The sequence below is a fragment of the Anolis sagrei genome, chromosome 1, assembly GCF_037176765.1.
Source record: "Anolis sagrei isolate rAnoSag1 chromosome 1, rAnoSag1.mat, whole genome shotgun sequence".
Classification (NCBI taxonomy): domain Eukaryota; kingdom Metazoa; phylum Chordata; class Lepidosauria; order Squamata; family Dactyloidae; genus Anolis; species Anolis sagrei.
In genome coordinates this window covers 118,969,328-118,992,302 of record NC_090021.1, presented here as the reverse complement: position 1 = coordinate 118,992,302, position 22,975 = coordinate 118,969,328, and the positions used below count along the sequence as shown (strand labels likewise).

Sequence of the window (22,975 nt, the reverse complement as noted above, 5' to 3'; positions counted from 1 at the left end):
TCAAAGCAGATAATGGATATTATTGAGCTGTGTGGAAGGGGCCATTGGTTATCTTTGGTGACATCATCCATTATATTGACTCCATCCTTTGATGGATATATTAAACTTGGCTAGCCTAATTCACTCATGTTCTGGTTTGAATGTTGTCCTTGCAGACAGGCCATATGTTTCAACAATATATGGTGATGCAGTTTTTGTCCACAGCCAATAGATTGTATCATATGATAAAGATCATCTACCATATTTATCAAGTTATTTTGTAGCCATGCTCAAATCAAGGTACAATTTTGACCTTTATATATTTTTTCATACTATAGATTTGTTTACCTTTCTTTTGTTAATTGGGAACTTCCCAATTTTTCTCTTTGTGGGAGGGAGAAGCACTACTTAAGTTAATCAGACGTGTAATGGGTTGAGATAACATAACACACACATCCCTTTAATGTTGTTTACTCTGGATTTTCTGATTGCAACTGAGGATATTCCTCACTTGCTTTACCTTGGTTTCTTCTAGTTGCCTCTGGAGATTTTTGGGATCGGCAGCAACAGCTTCTGATAGATGTTTATTCACAGCTTCCTCGGAATCCTGGAGTCCTGACAGAAGCCCAGAGGAGGCATCCTCATAATTCTGATATTTATCTACCAGGTCTTTGAGGTTATTTCCAAGGATACTGCACTGGAAGGGCACAGAAAAGAAAATGGTGTGCAAAATCAGAACAATTTCTTAAAATTCTTTGTATACCTAGTTTCTAGATGGAAATCTTACATAATTTCTGAATTTCTTCTTATATATAAATTGACAAAATGCATTCATAAACAAGGTATTAACAGACTTTTCATAATTATCTAGTAATAGCTGAATTAATTAATTTCTCTCTCTTACAAACATACACAAGCATTGCCAGGTTTTCAAAACAGAACTATAAGGAACACTCCAAAATCATGAAATGGATTATAACTGGTATGTAGAAAGTAACAAGCTTGTGTTCTATCTAAATACCAAACTAAAGTATTGATTTCATTTAACCAAGCCACATGTTTTTCTGAAAAATGTACATAGTGTTCAAAGGAAAATCTACTCTGAAGATTTCTTGCCAATGGCAGGCTAAAACCCAGAATCTCAATCAGTGGCTGACAAACTTCCTCCTGGGCACACAGAAGGCTGGGCAACTTGGAAGGTGCTGAACAGACTGTGCTCTGGCAACACGAGATGCAGAGCTAACCTTAAGAAATGCGGCTACAAAGTCGTATCCACAACATGTGAATGTGGAGGACAGAAAACCACAGACCACCTACTACAATGCAGTCTGAGCCCTGCCGCATGCACAATGGAGGACCTCCTTACAGCAACACCAGAGGCACTCCAAGTGGCCAGCTTCTGGTCAAAGGAAATTTAGTATAATGCCATTTTTTTTACTTTGTTTGTGGTTTTAAAAACTGTATTCTCAATCTGCTTCTGACACGATAAATAAATAAATAATCTCGAAGTATTTGACACCTCTACAAATATGAAAAGTCTATAAAAGGGGGAAAGTTTTCCAACCCTCAAATAGATGATATCCCATAGGGAAAGTAAGACCTACCAGTTCTCTAACAGAAAAGCTTTCCAGACGTCAAATAAGAGACATCTCTCATAATGAAAGACACCTGACAATGCTCACGTACACACAATACACATTCACACTGCAGTGGACAGCATGGAACAGTTATTTTCTGGGCCACAAGTGTCAGAATTCTTAGTCAGCTAACATTGCTGCAATTTGCACAGTGACAACAAGAACCCCTGCACATTGGATAATAGAATGCATATAGGAAAAAAAGAGATCCTTGGTGGGCAAAGTATGGCAAGGCACCTTACCTGCTAATTCACCAATCCAATGCAAAAGAGGTTTTTAAGACATTAAATTGATACCAGAGATATTTTGGTTTTATTAGTTATTTGAATGGGCTATTTCTTTTCTCCCTGGCAGTATAGCTCCAGGTAGAACAGAACCTTGAGGACTATACTTTATCAATTGCATAGAAAACTTTTACGTGGGCATATTGCATGAGCCAGTTTCATTAAACCAAAACATCTGCTTAAGATTAATTTATGAATACCCTGTAGCCTTTGAAACATTCTCTTTCAGTGCTTGTATTACAGGTAAAACTCTTTTCCTATTAGAGGTGGCTCCATCTAGTGGAAACATTGCAATACAGTAGACAAGTGTGCAAAAGCTTATGCTACCAACTCCTTTCTCTCAGTCTCAAAGGTTCTACAAGATCCCTCTGCATACTACATAACCTGCAAAAAGAATGAAGCTTATAGCTTTTGAGATTTTGTCTTTGTGGAGAAGGGTAATTGATTCATTTACTCTTGAGGCTAAGGTGTGTATGTTTTGTATTGCCGTTTGCGCAAAGGTGACTACATCAGATGGCTGACACACATTGCCTTGGAACTCACAAGTAGTACTTTTGAGTTGCATTTGACTTGCTTATTAGCAGATGTGACATTCAGCTAATTATATTTCCAACCAACTCCATAGAGATGTAGTGAGGATAATATAAATGAAGGGGCAGATGGAGAGACCATGCCCACTGAATTCCTGGACAAAGGCTGAAATAAAATAGAAACTAATAGCAATAATCTGGCAAGCAAGTCCAGATTCCCTGGTCAGTTGTGGATCTGAATTGGGAACTTGTGTATCCGAAAATCGAGAAACAGAAGACACAGAAAGATGAATCAAGAAAAAAAATAGAATTCATCGCTATCGAAAGGATTCCGTTTTTAATTTCATGTGACAGGCAGTTTATCTCGGGCACTCACATTCCATGAAAAAACATACTAAATTTACCTTCGAATAGAGAGATTTGAAGCGACCAGTTGCACTGTCCAACTTATTCTGTACCTCCATGAATGTTGATGAAGTATCAATACCTTCCTTATCATATTTAATGCCTTCTCTTTGGTTGCATGACTTCGCAGCATCCAATACTCTCTGCCCAGAAATGGTAATGTACCTCAAGTCCCCTTTGTGAGAAATAACATCTTCAGAAAAACTTTTCTGCCTTTTTAGTTTGGACACAATCCCACTGAAGTCAGAAGCCCCCGTCTCTAGGTTTTCAAGTTCTTGCTCTGCCTGCTGGAGCCAGCTTTCAAATTCACCATAGTCCACATCAAATTTCTCAAGTTCCTCCTGTAGCGAACGTGTCAACTTCAGTTTCTGCTCCGATTCAGCTAAAGTGGTATCATACTGCACCTTCAGTTCCTTCATATTCCTTTGAATTTTTTCTTTTTCCTCTGGTAAAAGATGGTGCCCTTGTTTCTCAAGTAGGGCTTGGGCTGACTGTGTTGCTATAATGACAGCTTGCTGCTGCGAAATAAGTTTCTCATGTTGAGCCTATGGTGGGGGCAGAAATCCAAAAATACATATAATCAGCACTATGTTCTAGAACATGAGCAGATTTTTAATATCTTCCCATTAACAAGAGATGCACATACTTACAAAAACATTAATAATTATTGAAACATTACAAACCTATACCAACACATAGTAGAGGCAAAGATGAAGTACGTTGGCCACATCATGAGAAGACAGGAAAGCTTGGAGAAGACAATAATGCTGGGGGAAATGGAAGGAAAAAGGAAGAGGGGCCGACCAAGGACAAGATGGATGGATGGCATCCTTGAAGTGACAGCATTGACCTTGAAAGAGCTGGGGGTGGTGACGGCCAAAAGGGAGCTCTGACGTGGGCTGGTCCATGAGTTCACGAAGAGTCAGAAACGACTGAACGAATGAACAACAACAACCAACACATAGTCCAATTTTCCCAGAGCAAATCAACTGCATGTAAATATGACAATGTGCACACAAAGGCTATTTGAAACAACTTCACATGAGATATTATAATCACATGTGGAATGGTGTGCATGCATGGAGTTATCCATAACAGTGAAGGCACTGAGAAGTTCTGTGATGTTCATAATGACGTTAGCTGCTCCCAGACTCTGTATACACAGAGGAAAAAAAAACCTGGATTCACCTCAAATCCACAACTAGCTGTCTCCATGAAGCATGGGGACTTCTGGAGAGTGTCCCAGGTTTTCTGGCCTCAACCCAACTTTGACCCACTTCAGGCAAAATAGAGAGATACTCCAGAGTTGGGAGGAAACTCCAGAATATCCTGGGGCTTCACAGCAACCTGGACAGCTGGATTGGGTAAATTTCATCATGATTCCCCTGTCCATATGAATTAGCACATATGACTCATCCTTGTGTCGTGACTGCTCCCCAGTAGCCAGAGCACCAGGTCATTGCTGATATCAGAACAAGGCATGCACATGACCAGAAAGAAGCTCAATCTATACCCTCCTTGCTGGTTGGACAGGTACCCCATTCTGACATCAGCAGAAGAAGCGGGCTGTAGTGATGAGCTTGGACAGATCTCCATGGCCAGCAGGGAGACATAGTGGGGAGACTAGAATGGGTCATCCCCTTCTGCTGGGTTGACTGATGACGGCCTAGCAGGGCCAATGCAGTCCCAGTCTGCCTGGACCATCTGGATACCATCCCCAATGTTTAGCACTTATGAGCTGGATATAGGATTTCCTAGGGACAGACATACACTGGAAAAAAACAGCCCAGTGTAGATGCAGGCAGTGTGTGCATTAAAACACAGGTTTGGCCTGTTTCTGTATTTTCAAAGTTTTGAGCATCTTTATTCTGAAAAATCTCACTAGGTTTAGGAATGAATCATAGAGTTGAAAGAAACCTTGTGGGCCATCCAGTCCAACCCCCTGCCAAGAAGAAGGAAAATCACATTCAAAGCACCCCTGATAGATGGATATCCAGCCTCTGCTAAAAGTCTCCAAAGTAGGAGCCTCCATCACACTCCGGGGCAGAGAATCCACTGCTGAACAGCTCTCACAGTCAGAAAGTCTTCCTAATGTTCAGGTGGAATCTCCTTTCCTGTAGTTTGAAGCCATTGTTCCACGTCCTGGTCTCCAGGGCAGCGGAAAACAAGCTTGCTCCCTCCTCCCTATGACTTCCTCTCACATATTTATCCATGGCCATCATGAATCTGCTGAGAGATTTCCAATACAGTGAAGAGTAGGTGATATTACTCTCAAAAACTGTGCCAGATATTGCCACATAGGTTGGCTGGAACCATGTATCTTAGCTGCACTAGGCCTTGATTTGTATGCTCCAAGACTATCATGTGTTTTCCAACATGAGTGTAGTATGACTCGGAAATATGTACAGACAATGTTACATCTACCACACCTTTTCCAAAACAGATATGAACTGAAAAAATGTTTTATGGCAAGTACCTTAGCTTTCTGATATTGCATATTGAGATTATCTTCTGATGGTTTCAGCTGCCCATCTATCTGGATTTCATTTTCCTGTTCAATGTCCAGCAAGTTACCATTGACTTCATCTTCTTCTCCCACCAAGCCCTCCACATCCTCTTCCTGAAAATGATTGCCATTCTGCTTGATTGCTGGCTTGCATTTCTTCTTCCCATGGTCAGCATCTTTGTCTACATTTGACAACCAATCCAGAAGGTTTTCTATTGTATTTTTACTCTCTTCCAACTGTTCTCTGGCTGCAACCTGTGTAAATTAAAGTTCATAATCAAGCTCAAGCATATGTATATATAATTCGGTCACAAAAGGTTCAAATATAGGTATTTATAAGGGTTCAATTATGGGTATATTAATGCAAATTCAGGCTGAAAAAAATTATAGGAATGTTTTTCCTCTTAATGCAGTTCTAGAGCAGACTCTTCAAAACAATTACAAAAGCAAATATGGCTGATCATAGATGCAACTCTAAAATTTACTTCTATAAATCTTTCAATTTAGGAACAACCTGTAATTCTGTAATTTTTTTACAACACTCTGATAAATGTCAATATTTAGATGTATATAATAATTGGTAATGATAATGTTGAGTTTGGTGAATATCTGAATTTTACTGTCTTTCAAATGGGCAACATTCATTTGAGTTTTAGACATTTAGAAAATTCACCTTGTACTCTCAGCCTTAATATATGATAAAAAGATAAACAACATGCAGTTTTAAAATGAGATTTTAAGTGATTATCAATTAACCTTCTCTGTTTCGTGCTTGAGAGCTGTTGTCACAGCTTTATCCAGCTCTTTTCTGGATTCTTCCGCCTTTTGGCTAAGCAGGAGACACTTGGTCTTAGCTTCATTCAGCTTCTTTTCAAGAGAGAGCTTGTCTTCTTGAAGCAGCTTTTCTCCATTTTCTTTTAAGAACATCTCTGTATTTTTCACAATTTCAGCCAATGCCTGTGTATTGGCTTGCATATTTTTCTGCAATTCCTAGAGGAAAAATGAGAACATAAAAAGGTCAAAAGAAAACATAATCTTTGCTCATATATCATATGTATTATTTCCCTTATGATATAAGGGAATGCATTAAAATGTATTAAATTAATATTAGAATGAGAGGGGAATGAATTATATATTTTTATTCTGTTTATTATTTTATTCTTGACTTCTTAGATGTTCCTTTACAAAGGCACAGCCTAAATCTGCCGTTTGTAATCACTGTGATTTCAGGAAAAAAAACCTATTACTATGTTTAATATGTGGAATAAATTCATAAGGACTTTGAAAAAATATTCTTGATTTTTAACAGTTGTAAATTGATAGAAACAGACTTGAAGTGGATCTGAGAACACTACCTAAAACTGAGACCTCTGCCTAGAATTGGGAAACCAAACATAAAACACAGCTGAAATGCCCCAAACGTATTTTCTTTTCTCATAAGTTTTGTGGATTAAAAGTGAAGTATAAATGCGATAGAGAGAGAGAGAGAGACATAGCAATGGAGAGACTCTTTTTGACTATGGGATCTCCATTATGGAATGTCTTCTACAAGGGATTTTAATTGCACTTTAAATCGTGTAGAATGTTTTCTGATTACCAGTGTTGGAGATATATCTTTTCACTTTGTATTTTTATGACAGTGAAAACCACACTAAAGAAATGAAGGAAGCAGGTAAACAAATGAACCCACATTTATCCAGAAATGGATATTTCTTCCCTATTTCATTTTGTTACTGTTCTGTTGCTTTGTTTTACTTTGTATAGTCATTCTGAGATATTTGTAGAGATGACATGAGAGTTATTTCAGGAATGTTAGTCCTTGCTTTCTATAAGGAACGGAGAGGATTCTAGGTGTCCAATTAACAGTTATGGTTTTCCAGCATTTGGAAGTGATTTCAGACACTCAGAAGTTTTTACAAATATCAATTTACTCCTAGGTTGCTGTGAGTTTTCTAGGCTGTATGGCCATGTTCCAGAAGAATTATCTCCTAACATTTCCCCCACATCTATGGCAGGCATCCTGCGAGGTTGAGGGGTCTGTTGGAAACTAGGCAAGTGAGGTTTATATATCTGTGGAATGTCCAAGGTGGGAAATTCCACAGATATATAAAACCCATTTTCCTAGTTTCCAACAGACCTCACAACCTCTGAGGATGCCTGCCATAGATGTGGGTGAAAGGCCAGGAGATAATGCTTCTGGAACATGGCCATACAAGCCCAGAAAATTCACAGCAACCCAGTGATTCTGGGCATGAAAGCCTTTGACAACACAGTTTACTCCTAAGAGACTGAATTTAGAATTCCAACCTTAATCTGTCTTGGATTATTGTTTGACTCTTTACCTCTTGTTTGGTTTGACATTGCTGCAACTCAGTCTTGCTGTCTTCAATGACAAGGGCTTCCTGGTGGCCAATGAGCTGGTTTTCGGTTTGCGTGAGGAGATCACATATATCCTGCAGTTTTTCTTTGAAATCTTGATGCTGTTCCTCTAAGTCCTAATTTAGAATAAGAGGAAACCTGAATAGGAATGCCGAGAAGCTCTCATACATGTGAATTTAGAAACAATCACATCGCAAAGCTTTTACCAGACATCTTTTCAGAAAGTATGCTGTAAACATGATAGCAGTTGTATATAGTTTTAGGAAGCTGAATATAGAAGGTATGGATAAACCTGACAAATGCAGTAAGTAAAGAGACCAGGTTTTGGATGAGATCGCCAGCAGAAGTCTGACCATGCATTATGCGTGTGAAAATCCAAATTTCTGAATGGCTTGAAACCTGTAATAAGCAGGTATTAATTCTGAAAAAGGGATGTCAAAACATAGGTTAGTCGAAAAATATGTGTCAAGTCAGGCAGCATGTGTAATTTTGCCTACATATAAAGCACATTTGTGTTTCAAGCAGCATAAAAGAGAACACGAAATAACATTACTCTTAAAACCACCCTATGTTGTATCCTTTTACAATCTGACATTTTAATTGGTTTTTAAACATCTGACATTTAGTTTTCTGTGAGTAGTATAAACAATTTGGGACCTGAAAGATGAACTAGCCCAGGCAGCCCATACTAAGAGTAAGGCACAATAGCAAGCTGCTATGTGCCACAAATTCTTCCTTATACACCCTCCAAAGAACCCTTATGCCCCAAGCTGCCATGGAGGACACAGAAAAAAATCCAAAATAATTCAGTAGGCTAGTACGGTCAGCTTCTGTACTAAAGCCAGGAGCAAAATTGTCTCAATCAGCAAAATGCCTTGTGTTATCTTTGTTTTAAGAGGAACTTGTGCACAGAGGTTACAATCTAATAGGTTTCTCCATATCCCTCCTCCCTATATCCCCCTACGTATGATAAAGCCTCAAGCCTCCTGAGTGCATTCTGTACTTTCCATAACATGAGAATTTCTCAGACTAGGCATCTCAGGATGTGGGACAAGGTACCATCTGCAACCCAAATGGCCCACAAAAATAGTGTTCCTTAAGTTGCACAATAATTTTCAGAGAAGCACCAATGGTTGCTTTTGGACCTGACGCAAGGACTTGCGATGGATGACTGAATTAGAAAATGCAATATCACTCTTGGAGAGGATTCAGAGACTAACTCTAGACCAGTGGTTCTCAACCTGTGGGTCCCCAGATGTTTTGGTCTTTAACTCCCAGAAATCTTAATAGCAGGCAAACTTGCTGGGATTTCTGGGAATTGTAGGCCAAAACACCTGGGGACCCACAGGTTGAGAACCACTGGTGTAGACTCTTTAGCCTTAGCTCTGTTTACTTATGATTCAGCTTAAAAGCAAGATATAATTCCTTAACTGCACTATTATCCACTGTTGCATGACTCTTTATTAACACTTCTAAATAATTGCTGTTAAATATTACTGACAAAGAACTTCCTTTTAAACATCAAATGTAGGAAATGTCTGCCTACAGTTCTGAAAGGCAGATACATTGTACTCTTCTGCTTGTACTTTCTGCATCTTGCCATTCTCTCTCCACATCGTGTCGACATAATGCTAAGGGAAAGCAAACCTTCTGGCCAACAAGACGTTGAGCTGTCTGCAAAAGAGTTTCACAACGGTCCACTTCAGATTGTATTGTTTCTTGCACTTCTCGGAAGTGTTTCTGTGTACTATTTAAGAGCTTCAGGAGCTGCTTGCTCTGGTTTGGGGAAAGATCTTGGGCATGCTCAGAAATGAAAAACTGAATGTCAAAGGCTGTGGATTCCAGCTGAATTTTTTTACATCCATGATCTTTTTCCAAGTCCTGAAAATTAAGCAATGAAGTTTAGTTAGCATATTTGGCTGACTGCATTCCCTTGTATGAATCTGCCCACACCCTGAGAACTTCAGGAGAGGCCCTTCATTCCTTTCAAGCTCGGTTGGTGGGAACGAGAGAGCAGGACTTTTTGGTGGCTGCCCCTCAACTCTGGAATTCTGTCCACAGAAGCCAAAATGGCCCCCTCCCTGTTGTCCTCCCAGTGGCAGGCTAAACCCGTTTTATTCACGCAGGCTTTTAAAGATGAAGGTTTTTAAAATCAAGGCAGGAGGTGCTGCGGTTTTAACTTGAAGATGCATTTATTATTTTTGAATGGTTTTTAACTGTGAATTTTTAATACTGTTTAAATTTAACTCAATTTTAATGTTTGTATATTTGTATATTTTAAATTGTGTACTAATGTTTTTATGTTAAGCCACTTTAAGTCCTCTTTGGGAGAGATAAAGTAGGGTATTATTATTATTATTATTATTATTATTATTATTAATAATAATAATAATAATTCGAAAATACATCACACAGTCCTAAACGCTTGGGAAGTGTTTGGCTTGTGATTTTGTGATACGAAATCCAGCATATATATCTCATTTGCTGTGACATACAGTGTTTCTGTGTCAGTAAAATAATAATAATAATAATAATAATAATAATAATAATAATAATAATAATTTTTAAAAGCCCTGTAGGGTTTAGGAAACTAGTATGGCAATCTTACTCAAAGCCTGTTTATATTTTCAAAAGGTAATAAGAATCATATGAATCTATATGTTATGGAATCTAATCTACTTAAGGAAAGTATTGGGCTGGCAAAAAGTTCAGCACATCCAACCATTACACTAGATTTTATGTTTACTTATAAATCTGTCCTTTATTTAGTAATTTGCAATGGCTAAACTAGAAGCTATTTATGACTGCTAAAAGTCATTTAGGCTTTAACCTTCTTCAAATGCATTAATTCATAATGCCACAATTTGACTTTTAGGCTCCCAAATTAAACATTGTTATCTTCTAAGACAGTAATGGTATAACTTGGGGCTGGCCTACTCTGGACCCAAACGCTGTATTCACTGCTAATGGTCTGTTGGTTGTGTTCAGGATGCAGAGAGGCTTCCCACTTTAAACCAACTTTTCTCCATTTTTGGCAAAGTCAAGGTTAAAACTCTAGAGTATCCTGAGGCTTAGGGGTGGTCTGGACAGTAGGACCAGTTCAAATTTGGCTGACCTGCTGTCCAGATGGACACCACCTGCCATCACCCTTTTGCTGCACTGTCCAGTGCTTCTGGCCTTTGCCGGTGTCTCTGCTTATGCCAAAACATAGTGCCCAAGCAACCAGCAAGAAGAAAGGAGATTGTTCCACTTCTTCTTGTTGGTCATACAAGCAACTTGCTCTGACATCAACAGAGGCACTTTCAATGGCCAGGAGCTTAGAGAATGCTTCATGTGAGGGTAGAAGTGCCACTGGTGGTGATACAGAGGAAATGACAACCCAGTGGGCCTAATGTGGTCCCAGGCTATTTAGATAATGGGCATATAAGTGCTGATCCAGGGCTTCTCCAAAGGCAGGGCTAACCTGTCTAATGTAGATACCCTGTTAAAATTACATTTTTCTCAGTTATAATGTGAATTCTCTCAAAAATAATGATGATTTCCCATTTTATGCACTACATATTGAAAGCAAAAGTTAAAATGTGGTAGTATGACACATACCTTGAAAAACTGAAAACTTTGTCTCACATCTTCAATGTCACAAACATCCACTTTGTAGTTTTTAATGGTTTCATTCTTCTCCATGATCCAGTCTGTGAACTCCTGAAGCTTGACAAGGTGTTCTTGATGCAATGCTGTAAGTTTAGCCTAGAGAAATAGTTTTAGAAAAGAGTTTCCCCCTAGCGAAATATTTCATTTCACCAAAAATCTTCTGTATACAATAATCAGGCCTTCCGATCTAACCCGTTACCCCATTCTCCCTTGAACCTGCTCCATACAGTAATTAAGCCTTCTTCTCCCTGACCTGTATAAGAGTTTGGGGGGGGGGGGGGGAGAGATAGCTAGGAAAGTAGAGAAAAAGAAGAGGAGAAAAGGAGCATGGAAATGGGGGAGAAAGGGGAAGAGATATGGGTCTGACTCACCTACTATTGTACTGTATATTAATGTTCACTGATTTATAATTATATGAATTATATACTTTCATGGAAAATAATATGGACCTTTCATGGGAAAGATTCTTCACTCCTGTTCTATGATTTTCACATGTCAAGTCTATTTAATTCTGATTCACATAAAAGGATAAAGGAGTTATGATAATTTCACAAACAAAATTATGTAGGGGGGCCAATTTGTTTTCAAATCTCAGTTCCTATTTCACAACCACAGAACTTCCTTTCTTTTCAAACTGGAACTTAGGGTGACTTCACAGACGGTGTTGTATACATACAGGTACAACATCTATTGTTTCATTAGTCCGAAGTTTACCAAAGACTGACTCTGGACATGAAAGCTACTCATCTTAAAGAAGTCACTGTGTTTGTGGCTGATTCACACATGGCTGATTCACATATGGCTGATTCACACATGCATATCCCTTGATGTGGCTGCTATCAATTCACTTTAGCAATCATTCAAAGCACAATCCTATGTGCATTTGCCCGAAGGTGAGCACCACTAAATATTGTTTACCTTCACAGTAAATGTGTGCTATAAATAAACAATTGGTTTAAATTAATTTCTATTGGACTGGTTTTAAGCAGCTTGTATAAGATGGGTTTTCCCAACTTTTCTAAAGTAATGTTGATAATACAAAGGACAATGCAATCACGAATCCCTCATGAACAATGCATTATCAAATTTACAAACTATTGGACAACTTTATGTAATATTTAACTCCTATAACCATGGAGGACACATTCCAGGACTTCATGTGGATACATGAAACTATGGGTAACAGGGAATCCTATATTTTTGAGCTCAGAGTCAAAACACAAATTGATTCCTATAACTGCAGGAGATAGGTTCCTCAACTTCACATGGATATGCGAAATGGCAGATAATAGTGAACCCCAATGAAATGAAAGTCCTACAGGCCAGGAATACTATGAGTCACACTTGAGAACCTAGGAAATGCCTAGAAAGGGTATATTTTGTCAATCATGGATAGTAGGGATGTTCGAAACAGCACAGAATCTTTTGTGTTTTCAGAGCCCCCTCCCCTCCCCCCAGTTCTGCTTTAGGGAAAATTCTTCCCGAAACAGAAAAGGGGATTCAAGCTTCTGAATTATGAATCTGAACAGTTTTATGCTTATGTTGTTTTGTTAATTTTGTTATGCTGTTTACTCTGTATGTTTTGGTGATGTTGCTTGGAAACTGCCCTGAGTCCCCCCTTGGGGAGATAGAACAGTATATAAATAAAGTTGTTGTTGTTGTTGTTGTTATTGTTATTCCTCTCCTAATCTCCCAGAATCTTCCCTAAAACAGACAGAACAGGGAGCACCCAAAATTCAAAATGAAAACAGAATGGATTCGCAGACCCCTAGGAAACCACAAATACTGCTCCTGTGAGATAGCATTGTGTCCTCCCCCCAAAGCTCACACATTGCTTCACAGAGGAGAGAGAAGCCATAGTAGTTGGGGTACAGCTTGCTCCCCTCAAATGCAGGGTCAGGTTGAGACAAGAGTTTCTCCTGGTGAGGACAGGGGGTGGAGGTTCCTTGCTCACCTGAGACAGATGTGGACAACCTAGTTGCGGATAGCCACACCTCTCCTGGGAGAGTGAGACAGTGGAGGCTCCTTACTGAGTTGAGACAGGAGTGGAAAGCCAATCCACACCTCTCCTAATGGGAGGTACTTCCTTGGCTGTTACAAGTGCAGGCAGCCCAGCCACACTTCTACTACTGGAAAAATGAAACCGAGTCTCCTAGCTCAATGAGACACGGGCAGTCTGGCAGCACGGCATGGAGCAATGCACCTCTCCTAACGCAGTAAGAGGACATTGGTTTCTTTCTTGGCTTGGACAATGGTGCTGCTTCTCTCCCTCTCCATCTCCCTAAGGGAAAGGCAATGAGGGGTTTTAGTCAGTAGCGGCAGATTGGAAGTGAAACTGTGGGTACCAGTAATATCCAAGGTATTACTATATATTTTATTTAATTTTGTTTTAAGCTAATGCGCCAAGACTGAGTTTTTGGAGTGGGATAAGTTAAAGATCTATACAAATAAAGAAAATGTCAAGAGTGTACCTACCATTTCAGACTCCACTCCTAAGACTATTTGCTTTGCTCGCTTTGAAGACATCTCACAGACCACCAAGAAATTATTTTCCAAACATTCATAGGTTTCTTTCAAATCTTGAAGCTGCTCTCTGGGAACATCCTTGTGCTGAAGTTTTAGAAACTCTTCTGCCAGCTTCATATCTTTGTGTAAAATAACAGCAAAGCCACCAAGTCTTGACTCAAAGGACTACAAGCAAACAAACCTAAGGTTAAGGTTAAAATTTCATTTTCATAAAACAAATAAATTCATAGATTTGAGAGAACAGAGTATAGTAGAGTGAGATGGATGACATTTCTTGATCAATGAAAGTGAATGTGGCAAACAGCGCAAAATGCTAGATTTGAAAAGGAGGCTCTGTATTGAAATCTCAATTCAGATTAAATCACACCATATGGCTTTGTAAATATGTAATAATTTCTATTATATTACCCTGGGCTTCTAGGCAGAAGGGAAAGAATATGATTCAAATGTCTCATGTTTTATGAAACTATCACATCTCTATATACATAGCACTATGTATGTGTCTCTAATCACTATCTCTCATTTTCCAATGTTTTCCTCCCCCTTCTCCACCACTGAAACAAAAATACTGCTAATGTCATTTTACACATTTCCATATTCTGTTATCTAAAGATGGATATTTGGGTAATGGAGGTCATTGATGGTTATGTTCTTGTGGAATGCTTTTGATAACAGGCTTCCATGTATACAAATGCTGTGAACAAATATATTCCCTCATTTGAAACCTGTCAGGGTCCTGAAATCAGAAGGGGTTCCTTGCTATTTTCTGTCACCTTTACAGGCAAATGAAAATGCAAGAGGAGGTCTTCATGGTGGCTGTTCCTAGATGTTAGATCTCACCTCGAGACCAGAGTGGTCATTTCCTTGTTGTTCTGTCAAGAGGGGCAAAGCCTTTTTACAAAATGACAGACTTCTGGTAATTTTCTCTTTTTAGGGGAAATACTTTTTTTCTAATTGATGTTTCAAGTTTTTTGTAATGTTGTAGATAGTTTAACTACATTTTAATTATACATGTTATATCCATGCTGCATTTGTTCAATACTGCAAACTACCTTGAGTTCTAGATAATAAGTTAAGGTGAGGAGGAGGAAGAGAAGGGGTTGAGGAACTATTACTTAGTTTTCCTCCTTTTTAATTTATTTATTCATATAGACATACATTTGCAAGTGTTTTTTGCATACAGTGTAATACTTTCCATCTATTCGTGTTCCATAATCATTTTTCAAATAATATATTTCCTTTAAGGGGTCACAGTCTACTATCTAAACAATACATATAAAAATATCATAGATTCTTAGTTAACATCCGCTTCCTCCTTGTCTACAGTCTTCTAGAATCCTCTACATTTTTAGTTTAATTTTACATTGAGAAGTTGAATCATTGGTGGCCATTCATCAACAAAGTTATCCAATAGTTCTCCTCTTAATAATACAGTTATTTTATCAATTATCAGCATATCTGTAATATATTTTTCCCATTCTTTTAAAGGAGGTATCTCTGAGGTTTTCCAATATCTGGCATAAACTATTCGAGCTGCTACTATCGTGTAAAACAAGTATTCTTCCAAAATGTATATCTAATTTGCTGTGTTGATATACTGAATATTTGTCTGTTCAAGTTGAGCCTCAAGAAGTATTAGTTTGTTCAGAAAATTGGAATACAGACAAATAATTAAACATTTCTGTACCAATATTATCTATAAAATTCCTATACAAACGCAATAAGCTTACCTCCAATTGCTCTAGCTGCACTTTGAGAGCTTCTAAATCATTACTGATTGGTTGGAAATCATCCAAGAGAAATTTCATATCTTGAAACACTGTCAAGTGTCTTCTCAGATTTTCTATGTACCACAAACAAGGTTGCATACCACTATATAGCTAAAATAGTATTGAAAAAATGTCATTTCAGCACACTTGCAACTAAACAACAGAGAAGCAGCAAAACATATTTTCATTTATATTCAACTGTCCCAAAATATCTCAGCCCTTTAAATTATACCTGGAGGCTCAATTTATTTATTCTTTTTTGTGGTCTAAACATTTTGCCAACCAGGGGACATTTGTCGTATTGTGATAGGTGGTTCATAGCATATTGGTAATGTACATGCAATTGATTTTGCGAATAAGTGCACCCCTACCAAAATACACCAAATACATGCCTTTGACTTAAATACACAATTATAAGAGTTGCTACTTACCATGCTTGTTGTGTCAGATCCTGGTACAGATTCCTTCATTCCCATAATGTCATCAGAGTAGATGTTTGGTGGATAAACTGGTTGCTCAGCTTGGTGATTTTGTTTCAAATCAAGAATCTTACCAAATGCATCAGAATACCCTGCAGCATGTTCTGATTTCAATTCTGATGAATGTCCACTCCCATCTGGGATGGAAAATGTATGGTCAAGCTCAGAGGTTCTTTCCTCTGGATCTTTTCCACTCTGGACCACATCATCCACAGCCTCATGTGTACCTTCAGCTCGTTGACTGCTATGGTCTTGCTTCAATATATCAAGGAGGAGGTCAGGACTTCTATTATCAATCCAAATATTTGGAGCAAAATTATCATTTGTATTTACACACATTGGAGTGGATATTGAAATAGTCCTACTATCATTTGTATGTTTGATCTCAGATTGATTAGACTCCTCATCCTCATGATGTGTGCAATTAATCATTTTCAATAAATTTTGCATTAAAGCTTTTGTACCAATGTAACTCAATGGTTCATCTTCACGCTTGTAATAAACATGGGCATCTTTCATACCGCTTTTAACTATATCTGTTATGCCTTCAGGTAATGTAGGTGGCTGTACAGAGACATGCATTTCTTGTTCCTTCACTGGAGGAAAATTAAGAAATGTCATATCTTTCTGTGACAGTTGTATGTTTTCCTTAGGAGTTCTTATGCTGCTAGGAGCAGTCAATGTTTCATCAGGTTTCTGCTTCACACAGTAGGAACTACCATCCATGGTGCCTAATGTATTGTAAGATAAGCCTATTGCCTGATCCTTAGAACTTGTTTCATCTTTGTTACTTGCTTCATGATCCTGTTGCGACATCTTGTTAAAGTCATATTTGGAGTTTTGGATTTTATCATGATGCAGCTCAGGATGAACAGCACCCTCTCTTTTTTTAACTAACACAGGTTCTGGAGGAACTGATGGTAGAGATGACAACAGCTGGCAGTTCAATTCTCTTGGATGGTGCTCTCCATCTCCCTTAGTGTTTCTGCAGCTAATGGTATCTAAATCTTTTCCATTCTCTTGAGGTTTTGTAAGGTACAATGTGTTAGTTTCTCTCAATTCTAATATATCTATGACATTGATATTTTTTGCACTTTGTTTTAAGTAAGTAGAAAGGTCAAAATCCTCCACATTGTCCATGGATTCATCAGTAGGAAAGCCATTTGAGTGCATGCCTGATTTTGTTTTATCTGATATTTGGTCAATATTTGTTCTTCCATCACAGGGGGGAATATTGTTGTAACAATTTTTTATGTCTGATGAGAAAGTCTCACCCGGTCTTCCATTTGATTTTGGGATCTTATCTCCATTTAGAACACACACACCATTTTTACCTTGTTCCGGAGTTCCCATTCCTAATTGTGGTTTATTTGCTTGTACCAGTGCCCCACCATTAACTTCCTTTCTTTTCTCATCATTGAAACATGGCATTAATATGTCATCATGAAACTTAACTTTATTGTGATCAGTATGTAAGTTGTTTTGAGGAGGAATGTCTGGCTCAACCTGCTGATCATCTGTTCCTCTTGTATCCTTTAATGTCACACCATTAGTTGTACATAATGGAGGGAATTTACTTTCCAAGAAAGATTCATGATCTTGATCATCGTCTTGCAGTATTTCACCTTTACTTTTACATGATAGGCTATAAATAATTTCTTTGGTAATATCAGCTTTATTTTGGTTTTTGGAAGCACTATAGTTTTCAAAGCAGGGGAAGCCATCTTTTGAATCCATGTGCAAATTATTTTCATGATAAATATTCTTGTCTGAAACTTGTTTTCCGTTGTCTCCAAAATATTGTGCTCCAATCTTTTCAGGATTGCACTGAGAATAATGCATTTCCATCACATCCTCATCCTCATAATCTGTAGTATCAGAAGTATCATAATCAAAATCAACATAATCATAACCTTCAAAATCATCTTCATCTCCACTATTTTCTCCCTCAACATTATTAGTATTTTCATCATAATCGCTATTCCCACTATCCATACATACGCTTTCATATTCACTCCCATCAGAGTCACCTTCTTTCATTCTGATTTTCTCATGCCCAACTCTTTGATTTTCAGCTTCCTGTAACTTTTCATGGGAGAGGTTATTTCCTTCACTATTGTCACTTTCCTTTTTCTCATCTTTCTTTTCTACATCTCCAGTACCTTCCACCTTACCTTGAGTACTATTTAGTAACCATGCGTTGAAAGCTCCAACATTTACAATTTCAAAAATCTCAGTGTCACTTGATTCACTAAAGCACAGAATACTCTCCTCATTCTCATTCAGGTTGACCTGAGAATATTTTGTACCTTTTTGCCCTGGCTTTTCTCCTGCTCTTTTTATGGCTTTGTTGGCATGCTCTGGAGTAATATCTTCCTCAACAGCAGAGGAGTCACTCTTTTCCATTTTTGCCAAGTTACAGGCCTTTCCATTGTTATGATGGGTCTGTGTAGTATCATAAGTTTCACTGACATCTTTATGCAAAGTTGTAGGACAGTGCCCTGTGCTGTCTTTATAGTCATTGTCATTTTCTGGCTCTGAAGCACGACATTCTCTTTCATGCAGTGGCACTAGTGGAATAATGTTGCTTCCCTCCAGAAGCAAGCTGCCAGGTGCACCTCCTGGTTGATAGTCACTCAGAGATAGCTCTTTATTCTCCAGTCCATTATTAACTTCCAGTGACATTCTGGGTTCCCTCTCAGTAGTGATTTTAATGGATGTTTCATCAGAAAATTCAAAACTGTCTGCAGATATGGAACCAATATTTCTATCAATGGCATCTTCCAGGGAAAGTCTTTGAATTGGTTTGATAGATTTATCATCTTTATATTTCAACAATAGAGCCTCATCGACATTGGTATGAGATGTTCTGTGTAAATCAGCTGGCTCTATGAGTTGCTGTTTGTTTCTGGTAGTAATACTTTTTTCCATACAGTCCTCATTTTCAGTTTCAGTCTGCTGTTCCTTTAATAATCCATTGATCAAACCCATATTGCCTTCATACACTGGATTAACATCAGGATAATTATTTTCTAGCACTGGCATGCTTTGATTATTTTGAGCTGTACTATGTGGTATATGATCTGCTTCCAATGATGATTTATCTTGCAAAGTAAATCTATTTGCAGTGTCTTTCAATGATGGGCTGACATATTCTGTAAGATCTTGTGGTAGTCTATCATTAATATAATGGGAATCTTTTGGTGGGCATGCATCATATAGTATAGAACTGTCTTCCAGCACTAAATTGATGTTTGTATCAATAAAACCTTGCAAAGGACATCCACTATTCTTATTGGAATTATGAAGCAATGGAGCATTATTAATTTCTGACTGCAACAACCTATCCCCAGTATAAGGCTCCAAATCTTCCTGAGTCCATGTTTTTAAAGGTTTACTGCCAGGTTCTAGAGTGCTATCACAAAACTCATCTTTTGCATCATCTTCCATCAACACAATTTCTTCTTCAGTCTGAAAACTCTGACACTTGTCTCTCTGTGCATTAGTGACCATAAGACGTGAAACAGAGATGTCTTGTGCTTTTCCTTCAGTCTTAATATCTGGGAAATGACTAGCATCTAAATGGTTGCCTAAGATGACTGACATACTGTTTTCGTTCTCTTTGACTTTCTCTCCCTCTACCATGTCAATCTTATGTTTATTTATTATTGAAGGATTGCTTGCCTGAAAATAATTTGAGGGGCATTCCCTTGCTTCATCATTTCCAGCATCTGTTTCCTTAGTTACATTTCCCCCTATTTTCACTGGTATTTCTTCAGAAGAGTCTAGCAAACTTTCTGTTTCATGTTTCCCCTCTGCATTGGTCGCCTTTTCAAATTTAGTTTCTTTTTTGGAAAATAAGGCATTTGTAGCATATTCTGACATGTCTGAAACACCAGTTATATCTGGTAAACTATTTTCCTTTCTGTTCTGGTCATCTCTGTGAAGTTCTTTCTTCTTATCATCCCTAGAAATGTTTTGGACTCCTGTCTCTTGGATTAAAGCACTTTCAGTGATACAGCTAGATATATTTTCAGAGTTTTGCTCATGATCTGATGCTTTTGGGTTCATACAGAAATCACAAGATTGTGTTTCTATCCCATCCATATTATATTGGGAAGTACTCCCACTCATTAACCACTTGACAGTTTCGTTTAAGTCCCCACAATGCAAAAGAAGCCTGTGGCCCGAATTAGCATCCATGTAGCTATTTATCATTAGGTAAGACATGAATAGCTTTTGAGTTTGTTGAAAGTGGTGTTTCTTTGGATCACTGGTATTAGTACCATCTATATCCCTGCTTTGCTTGTGATAGATAGATGGATGGAGTTCACAAGATGAAAGCCATCTTGCAGCTTTCTTCAAAGAGAATGGTATATCGTCCATATTTGGCATTTCATCAGGCAGCGTAACATTACACAAAATTGACGATGTTTTGCTATCTATGATTCCTTGCTGGGCAGCATTCTCCAAGCTGATCACTTCACATGTTTCTGGAATATAAAGAGCTGCTATTTTCTGCCTCCCATTTAGAATTTTGCAGGCCACCTCATTAGTGATCATGTCTTGATGCAAGGAGGTGGAGATAGGGAAGATTTCACCATTGTGTGGCCAGAGGAGGCCAACAAAGCTTCTCTGGGCCTCAAGAACCAGCAGCGCGCTCCTAGAGGAGATCAGGTTGCACTGTACAGCTTCATCAACAGTCAAACGTTTTGATGAGTTTGGACACAGGATTCCACCTGTTTGAACCTGGTGAGTTAAAACAGCACAAGCAGTATCTTGATCAATCAGCCCTTCTCCCATTGCCTCTTCAACAGTCATCCGGTGTCCTGTGTGAGGATGAATGATACCCCCAGAAAACAGCTGAGCACCTAATAGCCTGAACATGGTTTCCCTTTCTATGAGTCCTTCATGAGCTGCTCTCAAAATAGTTACCTTCCTTCCAGATTTTAGCATTATCCTCCCTCCTTCTTGAGGTATCACAGGTAAAAATCTCAAGCCTGTTTCTTCATGTACAACAGTTCTGTCAAGCAACTCCTTAAGGGAGAGCTTTTCAGCAGTGTTGGGATCAATGAGATCTCTGCACATGTCCTGTCGTTCTAGGAGTTTTGTATATAATGCTGCAGAAATTAGGCTCTTCTGAAAAGCTTGGTGCAAAGTCAAATGTTCTCCTGTGCCCGATATTCTTATATACCCTGTGGAAAGCTGGATTTCAAGAATTTTAATAGCCAAAGATTCTGAAATTAGACTCTTTTCCAAAGCAGCAGCTACTGGGTGTGTTGTCAACTCCAATTCTGAAAGGACTGACTTGGCATTCTGCAAATCTTGTAGCTGTATTATAGCTTGTTCATCAACAAGTCCATTAGTTTTTGCTTCTTCAAGGTCAAAACACTTTCTCAGAACTGGTGAAATTAAACCTGATAAAATGAGCTGGGCCTGAAGTAATTGAATTCCAGTGTCATAGTCAAGAAGTCCTTTATAAACTGCCTGCAAGACTGAAAATGTCTCTCCGGTGGTTTGATCAATGATGCCAGCTATAACTTTGTCCACCTAAGAGAAGAAATATATGATTTTTCAATGTTTTATATATTGTAACAACTCAAATTTTTGAAATGTAATATTCATCCATATACAACATAAAATTACTTACTTACCAAGGTTGGATCAAGACTGTGAATGTTAGCAGCTCAATGCAGAAATGATCTATGTCAGTGATTCAACAGCACACGGTGTGATAAAAGATTGGAGCACAACATGCATCAGTGAATCAAAAGCCTATGTTCTGCATACATCAAATATAGTTAGTGAAAGACAACAGAATCGATGGTCATATAGTGAGCAAAGAGGACAAGTACCTGGAAGGCAAACTGTCATGCTAACTCTGTGCTTTGTGAGAGTTTTGGTTATTCTGAAAACAGTAAGTGGTACAAAAACACACATGCTATTCATGTTTACAGCATACAGCACTTGTAGACACACATCCAAACAACAAGAGTCAAGTATTGTATCCACTTGAACGGATGGCACCTGGTTTGCACTGAAAATCATAAACTGGGAGCAACTTTAAAAATTTTATGCACAATGATCCCTATATTTGTTGATATTTTGCAATTTCTCTCATAGGTAAACAGTGGACATTAATCATAGATAAAAATGAGTCTAGACTCCAAATTTATTTTGGCTTATAAACCAATGAACTTTCAAAATATAACTTGTATAACATATGGAATTTTCATGTGGTATCATGTTTTTAAAGAGCAGAAATTTTGATGGATTTCAAAGCATGGTAATTAAAAAGAAGGGTTAAGTGATGTATGGTTCTTCACTTTTAGTTCATGCAATGCATAACGTAGAAAAGCCTGTCCATATATTAAATCTCAGTATTTTCACTTATACACATCCAACAATACTCCGAATTAAATAAATACAAAATTAGATTGAAAGCTGACAGTTAACACATTCTTATTTTGATTCTATAATTCACACAGTTCAATGCAGTTTTGGTTTTTTAATGTTAATAGAATTCCACAACCATGCAATACATCAAACTCAGAACATATTTCATCGCTAGGAATATAACACAGACTGTGGGATACCTTTTCATCCATTCTTTCATCATCTATACTTTGTTCCTCCTGCAATTGTTTCAAATCTTCATTGGATAATAGTTTATAGCCTTCTTGTAGGGACTTAACATGGTTTTCCATTTCATTTTTCTCCTCCTCTGTCATTCTATGAAAAAAAAGATATGCATGGATATGCTAGAAGTTTACAAACATTTAATGATTCTCAGCATACACAAAAAGCATGATACAAAAAAGTGAGGATCT

The 22,975-nt window shown here is 38.1% G+C and overlaps 1 protein-coding gene across 39 annotated transcripts in view; it reads right to left on the bottom strand.

Moving 5' to 3' along the window:
* DST (dystonin) overlaps positions 1–22,975 on the bottom strand; it is a 411,253-nt gene that overhangs the window by 136,221 nt on the left and 252,057 nt on the right. For 29 of the 39 annotated variants that reach the window (XM_060752763.2, XM_060752758.2, XM_060752766.2 and 26 more), the window contains 11 exons: positions 22,742–22,877; positions 16,098–21,695; positions 15,628–15,777; positions 13,847–14,062; positions 11,321–11,467; positions 9,368–9,601; positions 7,684–7,836; positions 6,098–6,331; positions 5,312–5,596; positions 2,835–3,380; positions 500–676 (listed from right to left, as the gene is read on the bottom strand). In XM_060752763.2, coding sequence (XP_060608746.2) covers positions 500–676; positions 2,835–3,380; positions 5,312–5,596; positions 6,098–6,331; positions 7,684–7,836; positions 9,368–9,601; positions 11,321–11,467; positions 13,847–14,062; positions 15,628–15,777; positions 16,098–21,695; positions 22,742–22,877 — 7,876 coding nt within the window. The remainder of the gene's footprint in view (positions 1–499; positions 677–2,834; positions 3,381–5,311; positions 5,597–6,097; positions 6,332–7,683; positions 7,837–9,367; positions 9,602–11,320; positions 11,468–13,846; positions 14,063–15,627; positions 15,778–16,097; positions 21,696–22,741; positions 22,878–22,975) is intronic. The other 10 variants (XM_060752780.2, XM_060752782.2, XM_060752781.2 and 7 more) reach the window with 2 other exon arrangements.